The sequence below is a fragment of the Chelonoidis abingdonii genome, chromosome 23, assembly GCF_003597395.2.
Source record: "Chelonoidis abingdonii isolate Lonesome George chromosome 23, CheloAbing_2.0, whole genome shotgun sequence".
Lineage (NCBI taxonomy): Eukaryota > Metazoa > Chordata > Testudines > Testudinidae > Chelonoidis > Chelonoidis abingdonii.
Window position 1 is genome coordinate 16,674,031 of NC_133791.1, and position 20,105 is coordinate 16,694,135.

At 51.7% G+C, this 20,105-nt stretch overlaps 1 protein-coding gene across 1 annotated transcript in view; it reads right to left on the bottom strand.

The window, feature by feature from the left end:
- Positions 1–20,105, bottom strand: part of ARHGEF10L (Rho guanine nucleotide exchange factor 10 like) — a 182,730-nt gene that overhangs the window by 95,332 nt on the left and 67,293 nt on the right. The window contains 2 exon segments of the mRNA XM_075060365.1: positions 7,734–7,817; positions 8,773–8,864. Coding sequence (XP_074916466.1) covers positions 7,734–7,817; positions 8,773–8,864 — 176 coding nt within the window.

A 20,105-nucleotide genomic window follows, 5' to 3' on the forward strand; every position in this document is an offset into this window, starting at 1 on the left:
ATCGACAAAGGCATTGACTCTTCAACCCACTACGGGCCCAATTCATTCAGCATTATCCACAGCGTGCCTCTTGGCCCCCCATACCACCCCTTTCCAGGGTTGACCCAGGCCCAGATATCTCGCTGCATTCACTTGCCTCGGAAGGCATTGCTCCAGAACTAGGCAAAACTTCTGAATCTATGGTTACAAGTGTTAGTAAGCCATACGAGGTGGAAAATGACGAGGAGCGCCGCCTAAGGAAATTGGTGGAACTCCCCCTCACTTAGATCTCTTCAAACCAGGCAGGACAGCGGATGAGAAAAGGAACCATCTTGCAAGCAGCAAGGGGGCTGGGGCAGGCTGGAGAAGGACAAGGCGACTCAGTGATCTTTTCCCCCTCTCCGACCTCTGTTTCCAGGTGCTGTATTCAGGAAAGGCAGCTAGTGGGTCAGGCCAGGTCTCCTAACATTCACGCTCAGAGGAACTATGCACCATGCCCAAAGGACAAGACTAAGCTCTTGGCCAGCAGGGGTTAGCAATTCTGTCCAAGCAGCAAGCTCTCCCTCTGAGAACAGAGATGGCTGCATAGACAGACCAGCCACAAGTCACCACAAGGAACTTGAGAAAAGAGGGTGGAGCAGAGGGGCTTGGACCCATGGAAAGCAAGGTGAGAAGTCCTGAGAGTTCCAGTAGGGGAACATGATGACCCATGAGGAGCAGCTCGGAGGCTGCACCGATCGACAGCCGATTCCCCACCGAGACGCCAATAAAGTGGAATTACGAGACACAGCATAGATCAGTATCAGTAGGTGGGTGGGTAGGTGGAGCGATACTGCCCAGCAGAGGGTGCTCCTATGCCACAGTTGAAAGGCTTCATTCTCTTCCTGGAATTGGACAGACAGGTAGCTAATGCTGATGCATCCTAAGCTAGAGTCTGCAGACCCAAAGCAGGGAGGTCCTCCTGGGCCAGGCACAGGGAGAGGCGGCATTTCTCAAGAGAGATCAGGGAAGGTGGGAGAGAGGCACGTTATTATTGCTCATTTCTGTGACCACAGTGCCCGAAGGACTCAGGGTCGGGACTCCTCCGTTCTCTACAAACGGTCCCTTCCCCAAAGAGATGAGGATCTAACTAGAGCAGGACAAGGAAGGAGCATTAACCCCATTTTATAGATAGGAAGTGGAGGGCCTGAGAGATTAAGTGATTTACCCAAGGTCACAGAGGTATCAGTGTCAGAGTTGGGAGAGTCCCAAGCCCTGGGGAACACTGTTGGCCAAAACAGCTCCCCTAACCACAGTGTCCTTCTTCCCCCTTCCCATCTGTGTTTAAACCTCGTCTATTTACTACTTTCCTCCTCCTCCTCCTCTAGCCTGGACCATGTGCTTTTCCATTTCCATTTCCCAAGCTACCATCCATTTCCTATTTCAGTAGATCCATTTTCCGCTCTTCAGCCCAAAGAGAAGAGATTTGGTAACACAGAAGAGGATTTGGGGCGGGATCTTGCACATTTCTGTCATGTCTCAAATAAAAACCCAGCCTGTGCAACACTGCAGGGCATGCGCCATGCAGCCCCTTGAAACGGACTGCAGAACGCAGAGCTGCCAGTACTATTTATTTCTTATGTGCATTGCAGTAGCTACCTTGAAGCCCCATCATAACCTCATCCCACTCGGTGCTGTATGAACACAGAACCAAAGGGCGGGCCCTGCCCCAGCCAGCTGCTGTGTCAGCCACCCCAGAGTCAGGCCATAGCAAGGTGAGCCCAAATCCAAGTTAAAAAAGATCCATTCCCAGGTGTATTCTCTCCTTGGCAAGCAAGTCACCCGTATCCCAACAGCTGGCTTTCTTGTGGCCTGTGCTGCCTCTGTTCAGCATCTTGTGCATTGTGGAACCACAGGAGTCTCACCTCTAGTTGCACAAGAGCCAGAGTAGCCAAGTGAAGAAATGTGCCAGCTTTCACCGGACCCAGATCTGCTTATTCCTTTACCATAGACGCAGGTCTCTGGTGAAGGTCACAGGTACATCTGCACCATCTCTGAGCTTGCTACAGCAGAAGATGGCCAGGCCCCTTGGTCTTCCATCCCAGCTGATTCCACTAAGCCTCAACTACCAGGAACTTTTGGAACCTTCGCCCCAAGTTACCATGGCACCGCAGGGCCCATTCCTCCTCCAAGCTCCCGCCAGCACGCGGCGGCCATATTTAAACACAGTCCTGCTCTTCTCAGTGGAGGCCCAACAAAGACGTGCAGCTTTCATTGAGCTCTTGCCATTTTTATTTTAATGACTGATCACCAGGCTGAAGGGCCAGGCCTGAGAGGCCAGCCACACCATTCTCAGCTCCCTGAGCTTGGCTGATCTCCTAACTCCAGTGAACTCAACAGCAACACATCCCATTGACTCCAAAGGGGCCAGGATTTCAGCCCTTGTTTGGATTTCCTTGTCTCTGGAGGGTCTTCCCACCTGTTGGAACAGCGAGAAAGATCCCCACAGTCACAGATTCATTCATAGATTCTAGGACTGGAAGGGACCTCAAGAGGTCATCGAGTCCAGCCCTCTGCCCTCATCCCTCCATCGTTCCTAGACTCCAAGGCCGGACGAGACCTTCGTCATCATCTAATCTGATGCCTGTATAACACAGGCCAGAGACCTCCCCCAACACCATTCCTAGGGCAGATTTTTTAGAAAAACATCCAATCTGGAGTTAAAAATTGTTAGCGATAGACCCACTATGACCCTCGTACGTTGTTCCAATGGTTAATTACTCACACTGTTAAAAATTTACACCTTATTCCCAGTCTGAATTCGTCTAGCTTCAGCTTCTAGCCATTGGATCATGTTGGACCTCTCTGCTAGATTGAAGAGCCCGTTATTAAGTATTTGGTTCCCCATGTAGGTGCTTACAGGCTGTGATCAAGTCACCCCTTAACCTGCTCTTCGTTGAACTAAACAGAATGAGCTCCTTGAGTCTCATTATCAGGCAGGTTTTCTAATCCTTTAATCATTCTCATGGCTCTTCTCTGACCCCTCTCCAATTTATCAACATCCATCTTGAGTTGTGGACACGAGAACTGGACACAGGATTCCAGCAGCGGTCGCACCAGTGCCAAATACAGACATAAAATAGCCTCTCTGCTCCTACTCGAGATTCCTCTTGACGCATCACAGGATTGTATTTGCCCTTTTGGCCACAGCATTGCACTGGGAGCTCATGTTCAGCTCATTATCCACCACACACCACCAAAATCTCTTCCAGAGTCACTGCATCCCAGGACAGAGTCCCCCACTCTGTAAGTATGGCCGACATCGTCTGTTTCTAGATGGACACATTTACATGTATACTTGCAGAAGCAAGTGACCGAATTGGCAACCCATTGGCCTTGCCCCTCTGGACCAGAGATGGAGACCAAGGCTAACATCAGACTAGAGACCTCTGATGCGTGCCATGCCCAGCACTATCCATAGGCTAAAATTTGGATGGGCTCCTGCTCTTCTGTCTAGTGGTAAAGCTCAGCTTCGGACAGCTGGATTTTTTCCACCGTCGCAACTTCCACTCCTAAGATAGGGAGGGACCTGCATTCCATACCCAGGCTGGCAGGAGGAGGAGGAGATGCACTGGAAGGAATGCAGGCGGACAGGCATTTTAAACTGACAGCTAACACAGGATTCTAGTCATCAGGCTATTATTAAACAAAAAAAACAAACAACTCGGTAAAAGAGGATTTGGTTTTGGATAACCAGTGCAACTGGCCACTGGGGAGCAAAGAAAAAGAAAAACCACACACCATCGCTGCAGCCGTCATGGGACAATCGCGGAATTAACCTGCATTTCCACCTCCCGAGCTTTCCATCAAAGAGCAAAGGAAGTGTGGTTGGAGATGAAGGAGTGTTCATCATCACCATCAGGTGTAGATGGTGTGCCTACATGACAGGCAGCAGCATGTCTCAGAGCCCCGGGCAACGCACTCAGACTCACAGGGCTCTGGTGCTAAAAATAGCGTGTAGACATTCAGTCTGGGGCTGAGGCCTGGGCTCCAAAGACTATGGAAGGGGCGTGGGGCTCACAGCCTGAACAACCTACACAGCCATTTTTAGCACCTTTAGCGCAAGCCTGAGCCTGGGGACTCGGACTTGGAGATTCCCTATTGTGGGCTGCTGCTTGCCACACAGATTTACCTGTAAGGTACTGGCTGTCCTTGGCCCCCCAAGCTTACAGTCCAAATAGATAGGACAAAAAGGGGGAGGGGTAAAGGAATTATTGCCCCCTTCCCCTTTTCACAGACGGGACACTGAGGCAGGGTAAGGGTCAGGATGCTCAAACAAACTTTGGCGCTTAAGTCTCTATTTCAGGCACCTAAATTCACTCAGCCCCTAAACTGTCAGGGTAAAAGTTCCCTCAGCCCCTGTGTCTCTCTCTGCTGCCTCCCTGTGGGTGTGCAGATGCCTGCCGACTCCCACCCCAGGGAAGACAGGCGTTCGCAGCCTAAGTGCGTTCAAGGCTCAGTCTAGTAGGCACCCTCTCAGCCCGCTGACCAGATTGGGCCCATTCAAAACCTGGCAGGAGGAAGAGGAGCTTCTTAGGGTCATTGCGAGAGGGAGAATGTCTCTGTCATCCAGTGGTTCGGGCATCCAGATGGGAGACCCCGGGGTCCTGTCCTCCTGCTCCAACCACTCCGTCATTATCTCTCCACAGCGGGCCTGCTTCAACAGGTGAGATGGGGGGAGCCCCTATCTGAATATCTCATAACTCAGTGGTCAGAGCTGCGAGAGCCCTGTTCCAATCCTCTCTGCACTAATCACTGGGCTTAAAGCTGTAAGGCGGGTAGCACGCCCCTCCAAAATGGCATAAGGTGCCTAACGCTGAAGAGAGAGTTCCTGGCTGCAGAATTGCTAAGCAGAAATAGGCACCTCCCTATAGCCTGGACGTGGGAGCCTAGATGGCCCACCCCTCCGGTCGGCATCTCCCACTGACTAACTCAGGCAGCTCCCTGCAGTGCATGAATTGCAGTCAAAGGTGCCCAGCTCTCCCCCTGTGTTGTACAGAAGTGTAGGCGTCTAACTCAGGCTTTGGGAGTCACCGTGATTTTTCCAGGCACCTAAAATTATGTCGGGTGACACTCAGTGTCAAGGTCTAACTCCTTTCGAGCATTCAGCCCGAAGTGACTTGCCTATGGTCACACAGACTGTGGCAGAGCCAGGAATTGCCCCAAATCTCCCAAGTCCCAGCCCACTGCTCTAGCCACTAGGCCATGCTTCAGATCTCAACCAGAGCTTACCCAGCACCGAAAGTGACGGCGGGGGACTGACTCCCCCTTGCAATGCATCCAAGCTAGAGGCTGCCAGCAGCTCCAGATGGATATTCTAGGTCCCCAAGTCAGTCTCATGAGCCTGAGATGTTATATACCTAAGATCATACAATATTTTCATCCTCTGGACAGATGATCTAAACTCCCTCAGATTTCCACCACAGCTTCAACAACCACCATCCATCCACTGCACTCTCTCTAGAGCACTCCCACGCCACCATCAACATGTTTGACACCATAAGCAGCTTCAACAATGGAACCCTACAGACAATTATATACAAAGAAACCCACGGATCACCACACCTACCTCCACAGATCCAGTGACCATCCTAGATACACCAAGAAAACGATTATCTACAGCCAGGCCACCAAATAAGCTCCAAGAGACCACAGAATATGCCCCCAGGAGAAAGTCCAGGATACACACCTTCACACAATTAAATATCACCTTCACCAAATAAGGACACACCACCAGAGAAGTAAACTACATTATGGAACAGTCCTCCCTTGGGAGAACTTGCTTCAATATGGAAATACCCCTCCAGGGACCATATCCTGAAAGCAATCTTTCCTGAATCCCCGCTTCTGGCCTTCAAACCACTCCCCAACCTCTCCAAGCTCATCTTCAGACGCAAGCTCCCCACAGACCCAGGCCCATCAACTCAAAGCAGCACCAGACCCTCCAGACATAACACCCCCCACAGCACACTCTTCAAGATCCACAGGTCCCACACAATGTGTGGTGTACCTCATCCAGTGCACTAAATGCTCCAACAACAACTATGTGGGTGAAACCAGACAATCACTACGCTCTCGAAGAAACTCTCACGGGAAAATGATAAAAGACAAAAATCAGCCAGGACAAACACTGTTCACAAAACGATCACTCTGTATCTGACCTCTCAGCCCTTGTCCTCAACGGACACCTGCACAGCACCTTCCAAAGACGAGCCTGGGAGTTTAAATTCATAAACTTTGCTAGACACTAGAAATCAGGGACCAAATAGAGAACCTGGATTTATAGCTTATTATAACAATTTGTTCCCTCCCACCATGATTGGAGACATATTAACCAGCCACTTTACCTTGACAGGTCCCTAGAAATAGGTGCTAACTACTTAACACTCGTCCCACCATGAATTTCGCTGTGATGCTCGGAGTGCCTTTCCCAGACCTGAAGACGAGCTCTGGATAAACTAGAAAGTTGGTCTCGCCCACCAACAGAAGATAAGATATGACCTCACCTGCATTGTCTCCATAATAACCCGGCACCAACACGCCTACGACAACACAGCAAACAAAGAAGGAGGTGCCATCAACCGAAAGGCCTGGCTACCCTGGAGAGTCTGCAGCTGCATCACTGTAAAGTCTCTAATGTAGCCGCTCTAAGTCGATGGGAAAGCGCTCTCCTGCTGGCTTAACTACTCCAGCCCCCGCGAGCGGCAGTAGCTATGTCAGCAACAGAAGCTCTCCCACTGACAGCACTGTCCACACCCGCACATACGTCGGTGTAACTTCGCTCAGGGGGGTGGTTTATTCTCATCCCTGAGCAACAGAAGTTCTGCCGACATAAGCTGTAGGGTAGATATGGCCTACGAGGCCCTGACCTACTCACACAAGCATCTCCAAATAGCCTCTTCCTTGTGTCCTCTGGTCTTGAAGCCACTGCTCATTCCCATATCCCAGGCAGCAGGAATTTATTAATTCAGTGCAATTAAATGCAGAATCCCCCTTTCCCTTCCTGGTGCCCAGCCAGCCCTTTATGGCTCAGGCTGGCTGCGGGTACAGACCCAAAGCTGCTGTGTTTTAAAGGCATGAAAAGCTCAATTGCTTTATCCCTCCCTCTACCCAGGAATCTCTTTGAAGTGGCACAGAACACACACCCTACCCCCACTGCCAGCCACAAAGAGCCCCCTCCTCTATAGTCAATCGGCAGCTCTGGAAGGGTGGACAGGAGACGGCAAGGCAGATACTCAGCATTGCTTCATTGGCATTAGTAAAGTTACACTAATCACCCCAACTGATGACCTAGCCCTTTGCTTCCAGAGAGATTCTGATTTAGCTCCAAGCAGGCTGAAAGGACTCGGGAGCACCAAGTAATCCACAGACCAACAGTGGCTTCTAAAAGGCCAGGGTAACTCCTGAAGGAGGCAGGGAAATGGCCCTGTTAGAGAAGGGGAGTGGGAGTCAGGACTCCTGGGTTCTAGTCCCAGCTCTGCCACCGAATCACCATGCCACCTTGGAGCAAGTCACGTCACCTCAGTTTCCCCATTTGTAAAACGGAGCTCTTCGCACCTACCCATCCCCTCAACACTCATGTAAGAGCTCCAAGATCCTTGGATGGGAGGGGCTATGAGAGGAAGGAGACAAGACAGATAGCCAAGGACAGCATGTGGGAGTGAAGGGCGTGAAAGGCATCTCTGCTCAGAGCAAAATTCTGGGTGGCTCCATACCGTACGGATCAGAGTCCAGATTTTCACATGGGACATCATCATAGATCACATCTTCCTCCAGGGCCGGGAACTCAAACCGTTCACCTGGAACGAGAAGCAACACAGGGCAAGTTGTGGAGAAGAACCTGAATCCAGCAGAGAACTTGCCAAGAGCTTCAGCGACATCCCACTTTGACTCCTGGCTCCCAAGTGGCAGCGTTGCCCAGTGGGTAGGGCACTAGATTGGGAGTCCACACACCTGGGCCCTATGCCTGCCTCAACCACTGACCCGGCAGCCAAGTCACTTCACCTCTGGGATTGTTTTTCCCGCTTTGCCTATTTAGATGGTCAACTCTGGGCCAGGACTGTCACTCACTGGGTATCTGCACAGGGCCAACCACAAGGGACCTCTCGAGTGCAACCAGAACACAACGGATAGTGGGTCTTGTCTGGAACATCTGATGTTTCAGCACCAACCCTCAATATGCTGCTCTCGGTGCATTTTGTGTCTCAGTGACAAATGCTAGATCCTGCCCCCTCTCTCTGAAGCCTCTGCAAGGAGAGCTCAAAAATCTGTAGCTGAGTTTTAGGACTCGATCCTGGCTCCTTTCTAAGGAGCAACAGGCCAGGGCTACAAAGTCTACATCTCAAGGCAAAGTCAGTCAGGGGGCCTTCAGCTCTGGGGGCGTGGCCCAGATGAGAGAGAAATTGCGGCCAGCTGTGAAATCCAGATCTAAGCCCAAGTGCAGATCCCCAACGACCCCAAATTTGAATCGGTTCTTTGGATCAGACACTTCTCCGATTTCAACCCATCAAATTCTCAGCACCCTACTTATGGCACTGTAACTGCTACCCTGAAGTCTGGCCCCAGACATGCCCAGTGTTTCAACAGAGCCAGGATTTGGGATGGAGAAGCCATGTTATTCCATCTGTGTTGGGGAGGCAGGAATCCCAGCCTTTCCAGGGCACACCAAAGCTGATCAAACATCACATGAGACTCTTTGAAGGAATCCAGAGTCGAATCCATCCCATCCAGCTCAAAGAGGTGTCAGAACCTTACCTCGCCGGGTGCTCTTCCTCCTCCAGCTGCAGGTCCGAGTCCCAGTGTGGGAGCTGCCCACCACGTCCCCATTGCTGACCACCGTCAGGAACCTAGGGCGGGAAGAGCACTGTGAGTGGTCAGGCAGGCGCAATAGGCAGCCAGCGCACGGGGATGTTTGGGGGAAGTTATGAGCTGTCGCTGGGCAAGTGCAGATCCACCAACTTGACCAGCAAGGGCCAGCTGTGAGCAAACGCAATGGCCACACTCGAATTGCTTGGCTGCCGACTGGGCTCCTCCATAGCTAAACTGCACCCAGAGAGGGTGACATGCACGGGCAAGCCACACTAAGACACGATGGGTCTTTGTTCTGTCTAGTGGCTGGCCCGTGTAAAAGGTTAGCGAGTCTCCTACTGCTTCCAGCTCCGAGAGTCGCCCCGTAAACGGCAGCAACAGGAGCTCATGGCTTTTAGCTCTGAAGGTGCAAACCCCTAAGCAGGGCTGCTTACAAGTGCATCCACTTACAGCTACCAGAGCTGACTCCCAGCACTGGCGCCGTCCAGTTACGCTGCAGGTCCCAGCACGCCACCCCTACACCGCCAGCATGTCCTCCTCATGTGCACACTCGCCACTGCTTCACTCCACTTGCCTCTTTCTTCCCGGTGTCTTTTCCCCCCTTGGCTGCTTTCAACCTATTTCCTCTACTCTCCTCTCCAACAGGGCATCCCTTCCCCATTCTCTGCATTGCGCTCACTACCTCCTCCCCTGGGTTACTCTCACCCCATCATGAGAGTCAGTCCTCTTCCTTTCTCGCCCTCACCCCAAGCTTGCTCGCTCCTTAGGGCTGGAATCTACCTTCCGCCTTGATTCTTACCAGTACTGTGCTAGCACCTAAGCGCCTTAACACCAGCGCGCTTGGCGCTGCACAGACAGATAACCGAGGCAGTCCCAGCCCCAAAGAGCTTGCGATCCAAGTTCCTCTCTTCTGAAGATCCTTCTCCAGACACAAGCAAGATTCACTGCTCAGTGCTGACACGGACTGCCCGCCTGACTGAGTGCAAATCACTTTTTCTGTGCCTCAGTTTCCCACCTGTAAAGTGGGGATAATATTTACTTTTTCTGCCACTAGACTGCAAGTTCTTAGTGGCAGAGACCAGCTCCCACTACATCTGTACGGCCTGAGGCCCACAAGCGTTACAAATAGCACCCTCCCGATACCCAGCAGGGCTGGACAAACAGGTTTGGATAAAGAATTGCCGTGAACCTTCAGCCAAAGCTTCAGTCTAACTCTTGAGGTTGGAAGAGCTCCATTAGCTGTGCCCTTCCTCCATTATTTTTCGTGTGCAGGCGGCGGCACTGGAATCCCAGGTGCCAGATGGCAGCAGAAGGGCCAAGAGAGACAGAAAAGAACCTCCCCCTTGCGAGATTTCCAGTCTAATGTTCCATCCTTTCGGAAAGGCAAATAAGCATCAGAACTCACGCCAGCACATCATCCCATCCTCTAAGCCCATCTGCCACCTGAAGCAGGCAACAGCAGGCTGTCCCAGGGATGTCCACTCATTTGCGAGACAAACTGGGCCCATCATCCGGCATGGAAGGGGTTAAGAATTTCTCAAACTCAGTGCAAGAAGCGGGGGGGCTTCCATCAGTATTAGAGGGGAGGCAGGTCTGTGTCCGAGCTTTGGGAAAGGGGAGGGAGGGCTGGAGTGTGTGGGATGGAACAGGATGTCTGAGAGCAGCCAGCAAGATCAAAGCCACAGGGGCTGTTTCCCAGACAGCAGCTGATGGAGTGTCCTGGTGACACTCCCCGGGGGGCATCCTTGAAGGTTTCTGCCTCTCCCAGCCCTGCAGGAACATGACCTAACTGGGCAGACCCAGCCATGAACTCAGACCTGGGGAGCAGGGGGTGGGTTATAAAGTCTCCAGACACAAACACATTTGCTCCTTGTGCCCTCTCCCCGCGGTATTACCTGAACAGCTATTAAAGCTGCATCTGGGGGCTCTAAATACTGCACGGAGTGAACACACCCGGCCTCTCCCCAGCCCTAAAGGGAAGCTGCAATCCAGGTTCAAATCCCCATCATGGAACTAGGGAAATAAGCAAAGTCGACATCCATCCCCTAATGTGCCTTCGCATCACAGAACGTGGCTCGCCGCAGCACTCTGGGGAAGCGTCGCAAGCAGGAGGCATCCACACCTGGCTGACGGGCTAGCATGGACCAGCCCCACACGAGCTGGACCAACATACGAACATCTCAGCTTTAAACCAGGAGGGCGATGGGTGGACAGGACTTAAAGCCAGACCGAGCCACCAGTCTGAGCTCTGAGCCTGAGCTCCATTAACTGAATAAAATGTCAGGGGAAGCGTCCAAGTCACAAGGCCAGGTCTGTGCCCTGGCCTGTAGTTGGGGCCGGGCAGGACCCACACAGACCCGCACAGGGAAGACCCACAGCTTCCTACATTGTCGGTGGCACCAGCAATCCCACTGTCTCAACAGGGCTCCCTGCAGCGAATCCAGCCAAGCCAGACTCCTGCAGGAGGAGCCTTTCAGGGAGCAATGCTCTGAGTATTTATAGTGCCAGGCAGCCTTTCCCAAACCAGGTAACCATTCACTAGCCCCCTGGCACGCACAAGCTGAAAGCCCTTAGGGGAGCACAGGGAAACTAAGGTTAAAGCTCAGTCTGTCCTGGTCAGGCCAGACCAAGCTGTAATGAGCCCAGCCCCAGGTGCAGGCTCTGGCTCTGTCTGACCTTAGTCAGTTTCCAGGTGAGAAGCCTCCCCCCACCCCACCCCACCCCCATGCACGCGCACACACACACCTCCTTATGTCTCCTAGCAGCCCAGAGAGCAAATCTAGACCTTCTCTCCACCCACCAGGTAGCCATGCAAAATATAGAGGAAACTGAGGCACACATCAGCTCTCCATCCCACCCCATAAAAATATCACAGAAAATTTGCACTTCATCACCACCGACGGCCTGAGCCAAATCTGGGAGGGTGTCTCCCTGCCGACTGAGACGGGCCTTGCATTCAGCCCTCCAGTCAGGCCTTGTCTCACTTGTCCCCACTTTCCAATCTGTTGGCAAAACACGCCTGTCAGGGAGGGCTCTGTTTTCCCCAGTTTTGGTGCCAGGCCCGCAACAGGGCCAAGAGTCCCCTGTTGGATGTCTGCCCCCTGAACACCAAAGGAGCACGTCCCTACCTAGTGGTGGCAATACAGCTACCTGTACTGTCAGCATAGGACTGGCAGGGTATGCACCTTTCCAACAGCCTCTGCTGCCTCCATCCATTCTCCCTGCAGCCAACTCAGGAAGCGGCACCTGCCTCCTCACGTACCTTCAGAGCAAAGCGAAGAGTCCTGCTCTCCTTGGGAAAAGCAGGGATACCGACACTGCCTACCACGCACACCAGTCCAGAAATCAGACCCCTCTCTCCAGACCTGTCAGGAGACCCATCACCGCGGCTCCCGGTTCAATCCTCCCCTGGCATGATCCAGAGACCCTTCCCTTCAGCCACACGCCCACCCTCCTCTGCACTGCAGTGTGCACTGAGCTGTGGACAGACGCTGGCTGTGCTGACTGAGAGATCCCGATGCAGCCAGCTGAGCAATATCGCTGTCTCTTCCCTTCAGCAGGCAGCATCTCCTCCACCCTCATTGCATCACTCCCGGCTGCCTGCAACTGCTGCTGGATTCAGGAGCAACAACGTCAAGATGACATCTAGCACCACCGCCCCGCCTCTTAAACTTCCTCTGCTCATGGCTGCCTTCTAGATGGGCTGAGGAAAGCCCGTATTGGCAGGACGAGAGAGAAGAACCCATTAACCGGATCAGAGGCCCTGGATGTCCGTCAAGAGCTGTGTGAGAAACAGCGACAGACACCAGGAGCCTGACATGGGAGGAAACAGCCTCGGGTGGCTACATAGTCTTAATATTGATTTTAGAATAGACAGGGACTCTGGAGACCTAGCTTCTACTCCCAGCTCTGCCACTGACCTGCTGAGTGGCCTTGGGCGAGTCCCTTCACCTACCTGCCTGTTTCCCCTCTCCAGGTTGTGTCTATGTTGGATATTTGAACAGCAAGCTCTTCAGTGCGGCAACTGTCTCTCATTATGCATCTGTGCCACACCCAGCACAACAGGGCAGTGAGCTCAGAGGGGTGGCTAGATGCTACCATAACAACAATCATTTTTTAAGTGTGTTTAACAACGCTCTATATCTTTACTCCTACAACAAGAATGAGGAGTACTTTCATGGGCCCACAAAAGCTTATGCTCAAATAAGCTCGTTCGTCTCTAAGGTGCCACAAATACTCCTCATTCTTTTTGCTGATACAGACTAACACGGCTACCCCTCTGAAACCTTTAAACCTACAGGATCACAGCAGGCTTCCACCCTTTGATCAGACATATCAGTTCCTACCTGCTGAGGTCCCTTCGCTCACTCTCGAAATGCAGCCACCTCTGGGCTGTAGCACACAGCCACGCTATGCAACAATTTAGAACAAGGGGTGAAGAATAACTTCTCTAGCTGAATCTGCAGGGGAAACTTAGAGAACACAATGTACTGAAATGCCCTGGCCGTCCCACTCCAACTACCACAAATTGAACCAGCTAACCTACTTAACCTTTAAATGCAGCTACCTGCTGCTCCTTTGAGCTTATCTAATATCAGTTTTGCTTTTAGAAAGGAGACATTTGGTCAAAAACATTAAATGAAGAAGAATCACAACAATAAAAAGCAAATCCAGTACCATGATGTAGCGCATTAAAGCCTGTTCCCTCTGAATGCCATTAGGGGCTCAGGGTTAAACAGTTATCTGCCCATCATAAGCAGAACCAGCCTGCTAACATCTTTAACTCTGTTAGAAATCCCCTTTTAATATTTTTGCTATTCATAAAGGAACTTATGACCTGCTGTGGATATAGCTTTGCAGACCACAACTGTCCTTGCATCCCTCAAACAGAATCCCAGCTCTGAGCACCCCGACACGCTGACAGTGCTGAGACCTGAAGCGAAACTCTTGCAATTCAGACCCAGCACTACCAGGGACAGAACTAACACGCTGGGGTAAATAGTCCAGGAAAACAGCCTCTGATCTAACTTGGGTTTGAGCCCATGAGCCGCATCTATAGGTGCCTGCATAAGCTTCCTTCAGAATGCTCATATCTCCTCTAGCCTCCACCACCAAAATCTCCTGGCCCACCCCCCATCCCCACAGGCACTGGGCCAAGCATCATGGTGTGAAAACACTCCAAATGCAGGCATTTAATAGCAGGAAGAACTGCGAGGAAGTGATGCCAGGAGAGACCTAGAAATGGAGGGGAAGGGGTGTTGCTCAGGTGGCCCGTGGGGAGGCAAACACTGGAACCAAGCTGGCTTCTAACACCAGCAACCAGTTCAGGTTCTGCAGAGAAAAATTCACCGGGCTTCCCTGACTGCCTTCCCAGCGGCACGACCAGATGGGCAGGCAGATCGCCCTGCCACAGGCCCCATGCTCTGGCTGCTGGGGACTTCCCCAGCTCTTGCAACCAGCCCCAAGCTGTCTGGTGACAGAACGTCCCGCCCCTGCGTCATTCTAGTAGCCAGAGTCAAGGCTTCCCTTGCTCCTGCCTGCCTCTCGCCAGCCATACCAAATGGGGTTGTGTATGCACAGGGTTGCCGTGGTGCCCAACTAATGCCACCCACACTCCCACCTTTCAGGCTTCATCTAACAGCCCAACACCTGCCTTGCACGGATACACACCCACGTACACGTGACTCAGGTCATTCTCTGAGACCAGGCAATGCAGGGATCCCCACGCACGGAGGTTGCTGTAACACTGGAACATCAGTGCATGTCAGTGACTTGCATCCAGAACGTATGTGCGAGGGTACGCCAGCCCCGAGACCAGACAGCCGGAGTTTTCAGTGTCTCCAGGCAGGTTTCACAGCCATCAAATTAGGGAATGTTTCTCTGGATCCCAGCTATCTCCTCCCAAGACTTTTTGGGGTGCCCAGATGGCAGGAGGAGAAAAGCCTTCGCAATGCCTCTAGGAAACGTTTCACCTCGCGTCCATCAGAGGAGCTTAGCTGCTTTGCAGAAATTTAGTACAGGCTCGGAGCAGCTCTGGGAGGCATCAGGATTCTTATCCCCATTGAACAGATGGGAAGCTGCAGCAGCAAGGTTACAGGCCTGCCTCTCAGGGGTGCTCCTCTTCAACTAGAGCTGAGAGCTCAGCACTTTGGAAAATTCAGGCTTAAGTGACTGGCCCAACATCACGCCAGGAACCAAAAGCAGCATTAGCGAGAAGACGACAGGCATCCTGACTCCTTGGGCCTGAACTGCCCTGCCGTGCAAACACACAGGGCCTGTTTCACCACTGCCCTGCACCTTTCCCACCCGAGCAAAGCAGGTGTGAAACGCTGCCGTTTCTGAGCCACGGGCCTTTTGCTCTGGGGTAAAGGACAACATGAAGTGCAGAGACATGGTAAATTCAGGCCAAAGGAAGAAAATATAGACAGGCATGAAGTGCTCAGTGATTACTGCCTCAAGCATTCTCCCAGCCCTTCCGCTCCCCCTCCAGTACTGAGAGCTCCCATTGATTCTGAGCTACCTCTTCCCAGCCGCCAGCAACGAGTCCCCTGTCCATTTTCTCAGCACTTCCTGCTTTTCGCTGCCATGGTATAGGCTCAAATGGTAAAGCTGCCCCCTGTCCAGCTTTTCCCAGGATGATCCCCTGTTCGACGTAGCTGCCCTGGGAAAACTGTCAGGACGCTCAGCGTGCACTGCCAGCTGGCCAGTTTTATGGGATCATCCCAGTTTTTTGTCCCTCAGAGGTGGTAACCAGGGGCAGCTCCAGGCACCAGCGTGCCAAGCGCGCACCTGGGGCGGCAAGCCATGGAGGGGTGGTCTGACGGTCGCCGTGAAGGCGGCAGTCAGGCTGCCTTCGGTGGCATGCCTGCGGGAGCTCCGCTGGTCCCACGCCTTCGGCGGTAATTCAGCAGTGGGTACACTGAAGGCGAGGGACTGGTCGACCTCCTGCAGGCATGCTGCCGAAAGCCACCTCCCTGCCGTGCTTGGGGTGGCAAAATACATAGAGCCACCCCTGTTGGCAACCCTGCCAATGATGTGAGGAAGCTGGAACAGTGGCTGCCAGCAGCGCAGGAAGGAAGGACAGAACAACTGATGACATTAAAACACCACAAACGAAGCTCTAAAGCGATCTGCGTTTAATTGACTTCAGCCTTGTGTGTCATGTTACTTACACGCCGATGACAATGCAAATATAGATCTGGCTCTTAGCAATGGTGGAGGCCATGTCCAGGGAAACAGGTTCTGCTATACACACCCCTCAGCACAGAGATGGTGGTACTCTTCCCTCTAGTAGCTGGTATACTCCAGGATAATAGCCTACAACTGCTAATCACCAAGTGACTTATGCCTTCAGCGGCAGCAGCAGAGTCCGTGTTAGAGTGCTGAAGTTCCTAGGTTAGAAACCTACTCGGGGGGGAGTCCATTACATATGCTCCAAATTCTAGGCAAACACGATGCATGACAGAACAACGTATTAAAGGACTAAAATTTCACCAAAATGGTCTTTTAATGGGTGAAAAAAAATGGATTTTTCAGTAAACTGAATATTTTGTCAAAAGTATCTGCTTTCTACAGAAATTTTAAATTTTTCATTGAAAAAAAATCAAATGCCCAAAACGAGACACTCTTGGCCAAAATGTGAAATATTTCAAGCCTGAAACATCTCATGGAAGTTATAATTCAGATGCCTCCTGCCTTCATTCTCTGTGGCTGGCTGTCCCAGCTGGACTTCGTCTCCCATCATGCACCGAGCCATTGGGCACTGCATCCTGTCACCATAAAGTGAGGCTGGTGCATCATGGGGCACGTAGTCCAAACAAAGAGGCAAGCCTCTGGAGGATAATGAAAGCACGATGCACCTAAACTACAACTCTGATGAGGCACCCTGGCAGGATTGCCAATCAAAATGTTTTGAATTTCAGCCAAAATAGTTGTTAGTTTTTTGCCCAGAACTCAAATTTTCCAGTGTGGGGGGGGGGAAAAAAAATAAATCTTATTTTCCAACCAGCTCTACTAAAAGCATTTCCCAAATCATTTGGTTATGAAACAGGCAGAGGGGAGCCTCAGTTATATATATTCCACATGCAAAGAGCAAACTGTTCCAGTCTAAATGGATTTATTCTAAACAAGAAAGAACAAAAGTAAAGTATTGTGCATACCCATCTTCCTAAACAAGCCTGTAATCTACTCTAGAACACCAAGAAGCTAACTGTTCCCATCTCCGTATGGAGTTTAAACTTAAAACATTAACAGTTTGCACTCAGATAGAACCTTTTGCCAGCAGATCTCAAAGCACTTTTTAAAAAGTAGGTCAGAGTGACCCCCATTGTACAGATGGGGAAAGTCAGGCACAGAGGAGGGAAGTGACACACAGTGGGCCAGGAATAGGACATGGGCTTCCCTGACTCATAGCCCCATGCTCTTGACCACAGTCAGCCAGCAAACGAAGACCCTACACAAGAAAATACAGAAGGAAGAAAGGAAAAATCTCTCCCCAATTCTTTTGTGCATATGAATGACATAGGCCAAGACGGAGCAGGTCTTCAGGCTGCACAAATGGAGGATGAGAATTGCAGATGGATCTGATGCCCCTTTGAACCCAGTTCAGCCTACCAAGAGGCACTACTTGTGCCTTGGGGTACGTCTACACTGCAATTAAGCACCGGTGGCTGGCCTGCGCCAGCTTGTGGGGCTGTAAAATTGTGGTGTAGACACTTAGAGAAGGGTCCCTGAGCCCAGAATCCAGTCTGAGCCTCTACACAATTTTACTACCCTGCAGCCTCAGCCCACCAAGCCTAAGTCAGCTGGCCCAGGCCAGGCCTGGGTGTTCAATTGCAGTGTAGACGTACCCTGCATTCCATGCCTGTGTTACCAACCCGGGTCCTGCTGCTCCACCAGGGATGGGTGAACCCAGCCTCAGTTGGGTGGGGGAGACCAGATCTGCAAGAGGGGAGGCTCAAATCTGCAGCAGATTCTCCCAGCGGCAAATGCCTCCCTGAGATGGCAGATTTTGCAGCTGGGATTCAATATGATGTAAGCCCAGAGATCAGATAACGGCATGACCCAACCGCCAGGGGAGTAAGCACCAGAAATGAGAGGCAGGATGGAGAGAGAAAGAACCAGACACCCTCAGACAGGGTTGCACAATCTACTCCTGGGGCGGATGTAACAGCAGCACCCAGCGGAGACCTGCCTAAGATACCACTCCCATGCAGGGAAAAAGTCATACCCCCAAATTACTGGAATCTCCGGTAGAGTCTCTCCTGTCAATTTCTCTGTAGGCTTTGGGCAGCCTGCACAGAGGTGCGGGGGGTCTAAACACCTGTATCACAACAGACCAGTGGGCTGGGTTGATGCAGCAGCACTAATGGGGTTCAAACAGCCTTGACACCCCAGGCAGGAGGAGACTGAAGATAAAGGTCACAGGACTGATTCTGCAGCAGGCAGCCACACCCACCCCAAGAGTGCAGGCCAAAGAGAAAGGGGAGGGGAGCACTTGTAAGGAAAGGTGGGGCCCAGCCCACCCACAGGGCATTTCTAAATCAAGCTTAAAGGCCATTTCTGGCCTGTAGGAATTTATCTATTTCAATAGAAAAGTTTAAGCAGCAAACATTCCTGTGTTTGCAATGCAAACATTGCAAAACCCTATTTCCTGCGGGGCGGTGAGCTAAGGGACATGAGAGATGAAATGGGGGCAGGGAGGGAGAATTGCTTTAATGTTCGTTAATAACTAATATGTATCTCAGAGAATGGAGCAGTTATTCGGATCGTGGGAATCTCAGTGTGGGTGACAGTACCAAGGACAATTTGATGGGACCTTACCAGCACCAATGGACATACATGCAAACCAGAGAAGGAAACAGACTAATCTGCTTGTAGATGGCCAAGTGGTTAGACACTGAGTTAAGACTCAGCAGAGCTGGGTTCAATTCCTGCCCTGCCACAGACTCCACGTGTGACCCTGGGCAAGTCGCTTAACTTTGCTGGGCCTCAGTTCCCACCTATACAGTAGAAAGCCTCATCCTTCCTTTCTCTTGGCCTTGTCTATTTACAGTGGAAGCTCTTTGGGGCAGAGACGGTCTCTTGCAATGTGCGTATAGCACCATGGGGCTCTGATCTCAGCTGAGGCCTCTAGCTGCTAACCATGAATATTAATAATTTGTCCCAGCCATACAGAGTGAAAGAATGGTGACCAGGCAGTGTAAAAGGAGAAGAGCGAAGATTTAAAAACACTTCAGTGCCCATCGCTACAGGGTTTTTTGGAACACAGGACAGGAAGCCTGGAGAGCCTGCAAAGAGAATGTTTCGTAGCCTTTAAAATGTTTGCCAAGGGGTCACTTGAGATGAAGCTAAAGGCCTGGGGAGCTCTCATGGGAGATGCAAATGCTAGGGTGGGAGGATTAGAAATTGGAAGCACCTTGTAAACCTGGGGGGAGAAAGCCCTGAAATAGTTACCATAAGGTTCTAGCTGAGTCATAGCACCAAGCACAGGCCTGGGTCTCTCCCCACCCTGCACTGCTCTCAGAGGACAAACGGTGACCTGCCTCATGAACTTGGATCAAGCAACATTCACACACCCAGAGCAACTCACCTGCCTCCCTTACCTGGCCAGGAACATCCTACGGAAGCACCTGTAGGCAAAGCTACTGGAGTGATCCATACAGATCCTGGGGCAAACACCACAAAGGCGGCCTTTGTTCCAAGCAGTGGCACAAGCCCACCCCTCCACAGAGTTTACACAGATTCAGCTCCTTTGGGTGCCTCCCAGCTCACCTGAATTATCACCTTGGAAGAGGGAGGGGTCGAGCTGTGAAACAAGCCAGCTATTAGCAGCTGGGGAGAACGCTAGCTGAGTACCATGTTAACCCCGCAGATGCTGAGTTAGGGGGATAAGTCAAAGCCGTGCTAGGTACCTTCTTGGTGAGGAAATGTCAGTGCTCTAGAGTATTATTAATTCTTTGTATTACCATAACACCTAGGAGCCCGAGTCACCGCCTGGGGCCCCACCGTGCTAGGTCCTGCACACACAGAGAACAAAGAGACAGGTCCTGCCTCAACCAGCTGATCGTTGGTATCGTCCTGATAACATATGGTGTTTGTTCAGATTTAGGCTTGATTCCTGCAGAAGGGGGATACTGATACTGACAACGCTGTCTGAAAAGTGCTTTGAGATCCTCAGCTGAAAGACGTTCTGTAGTGTCCGTGCAAAGTGCCCCCCTGCACCACCCACTTGTAGGCTCCCCTCACCACCCTGGAGAGATAAGTCACCTGAGCTATCG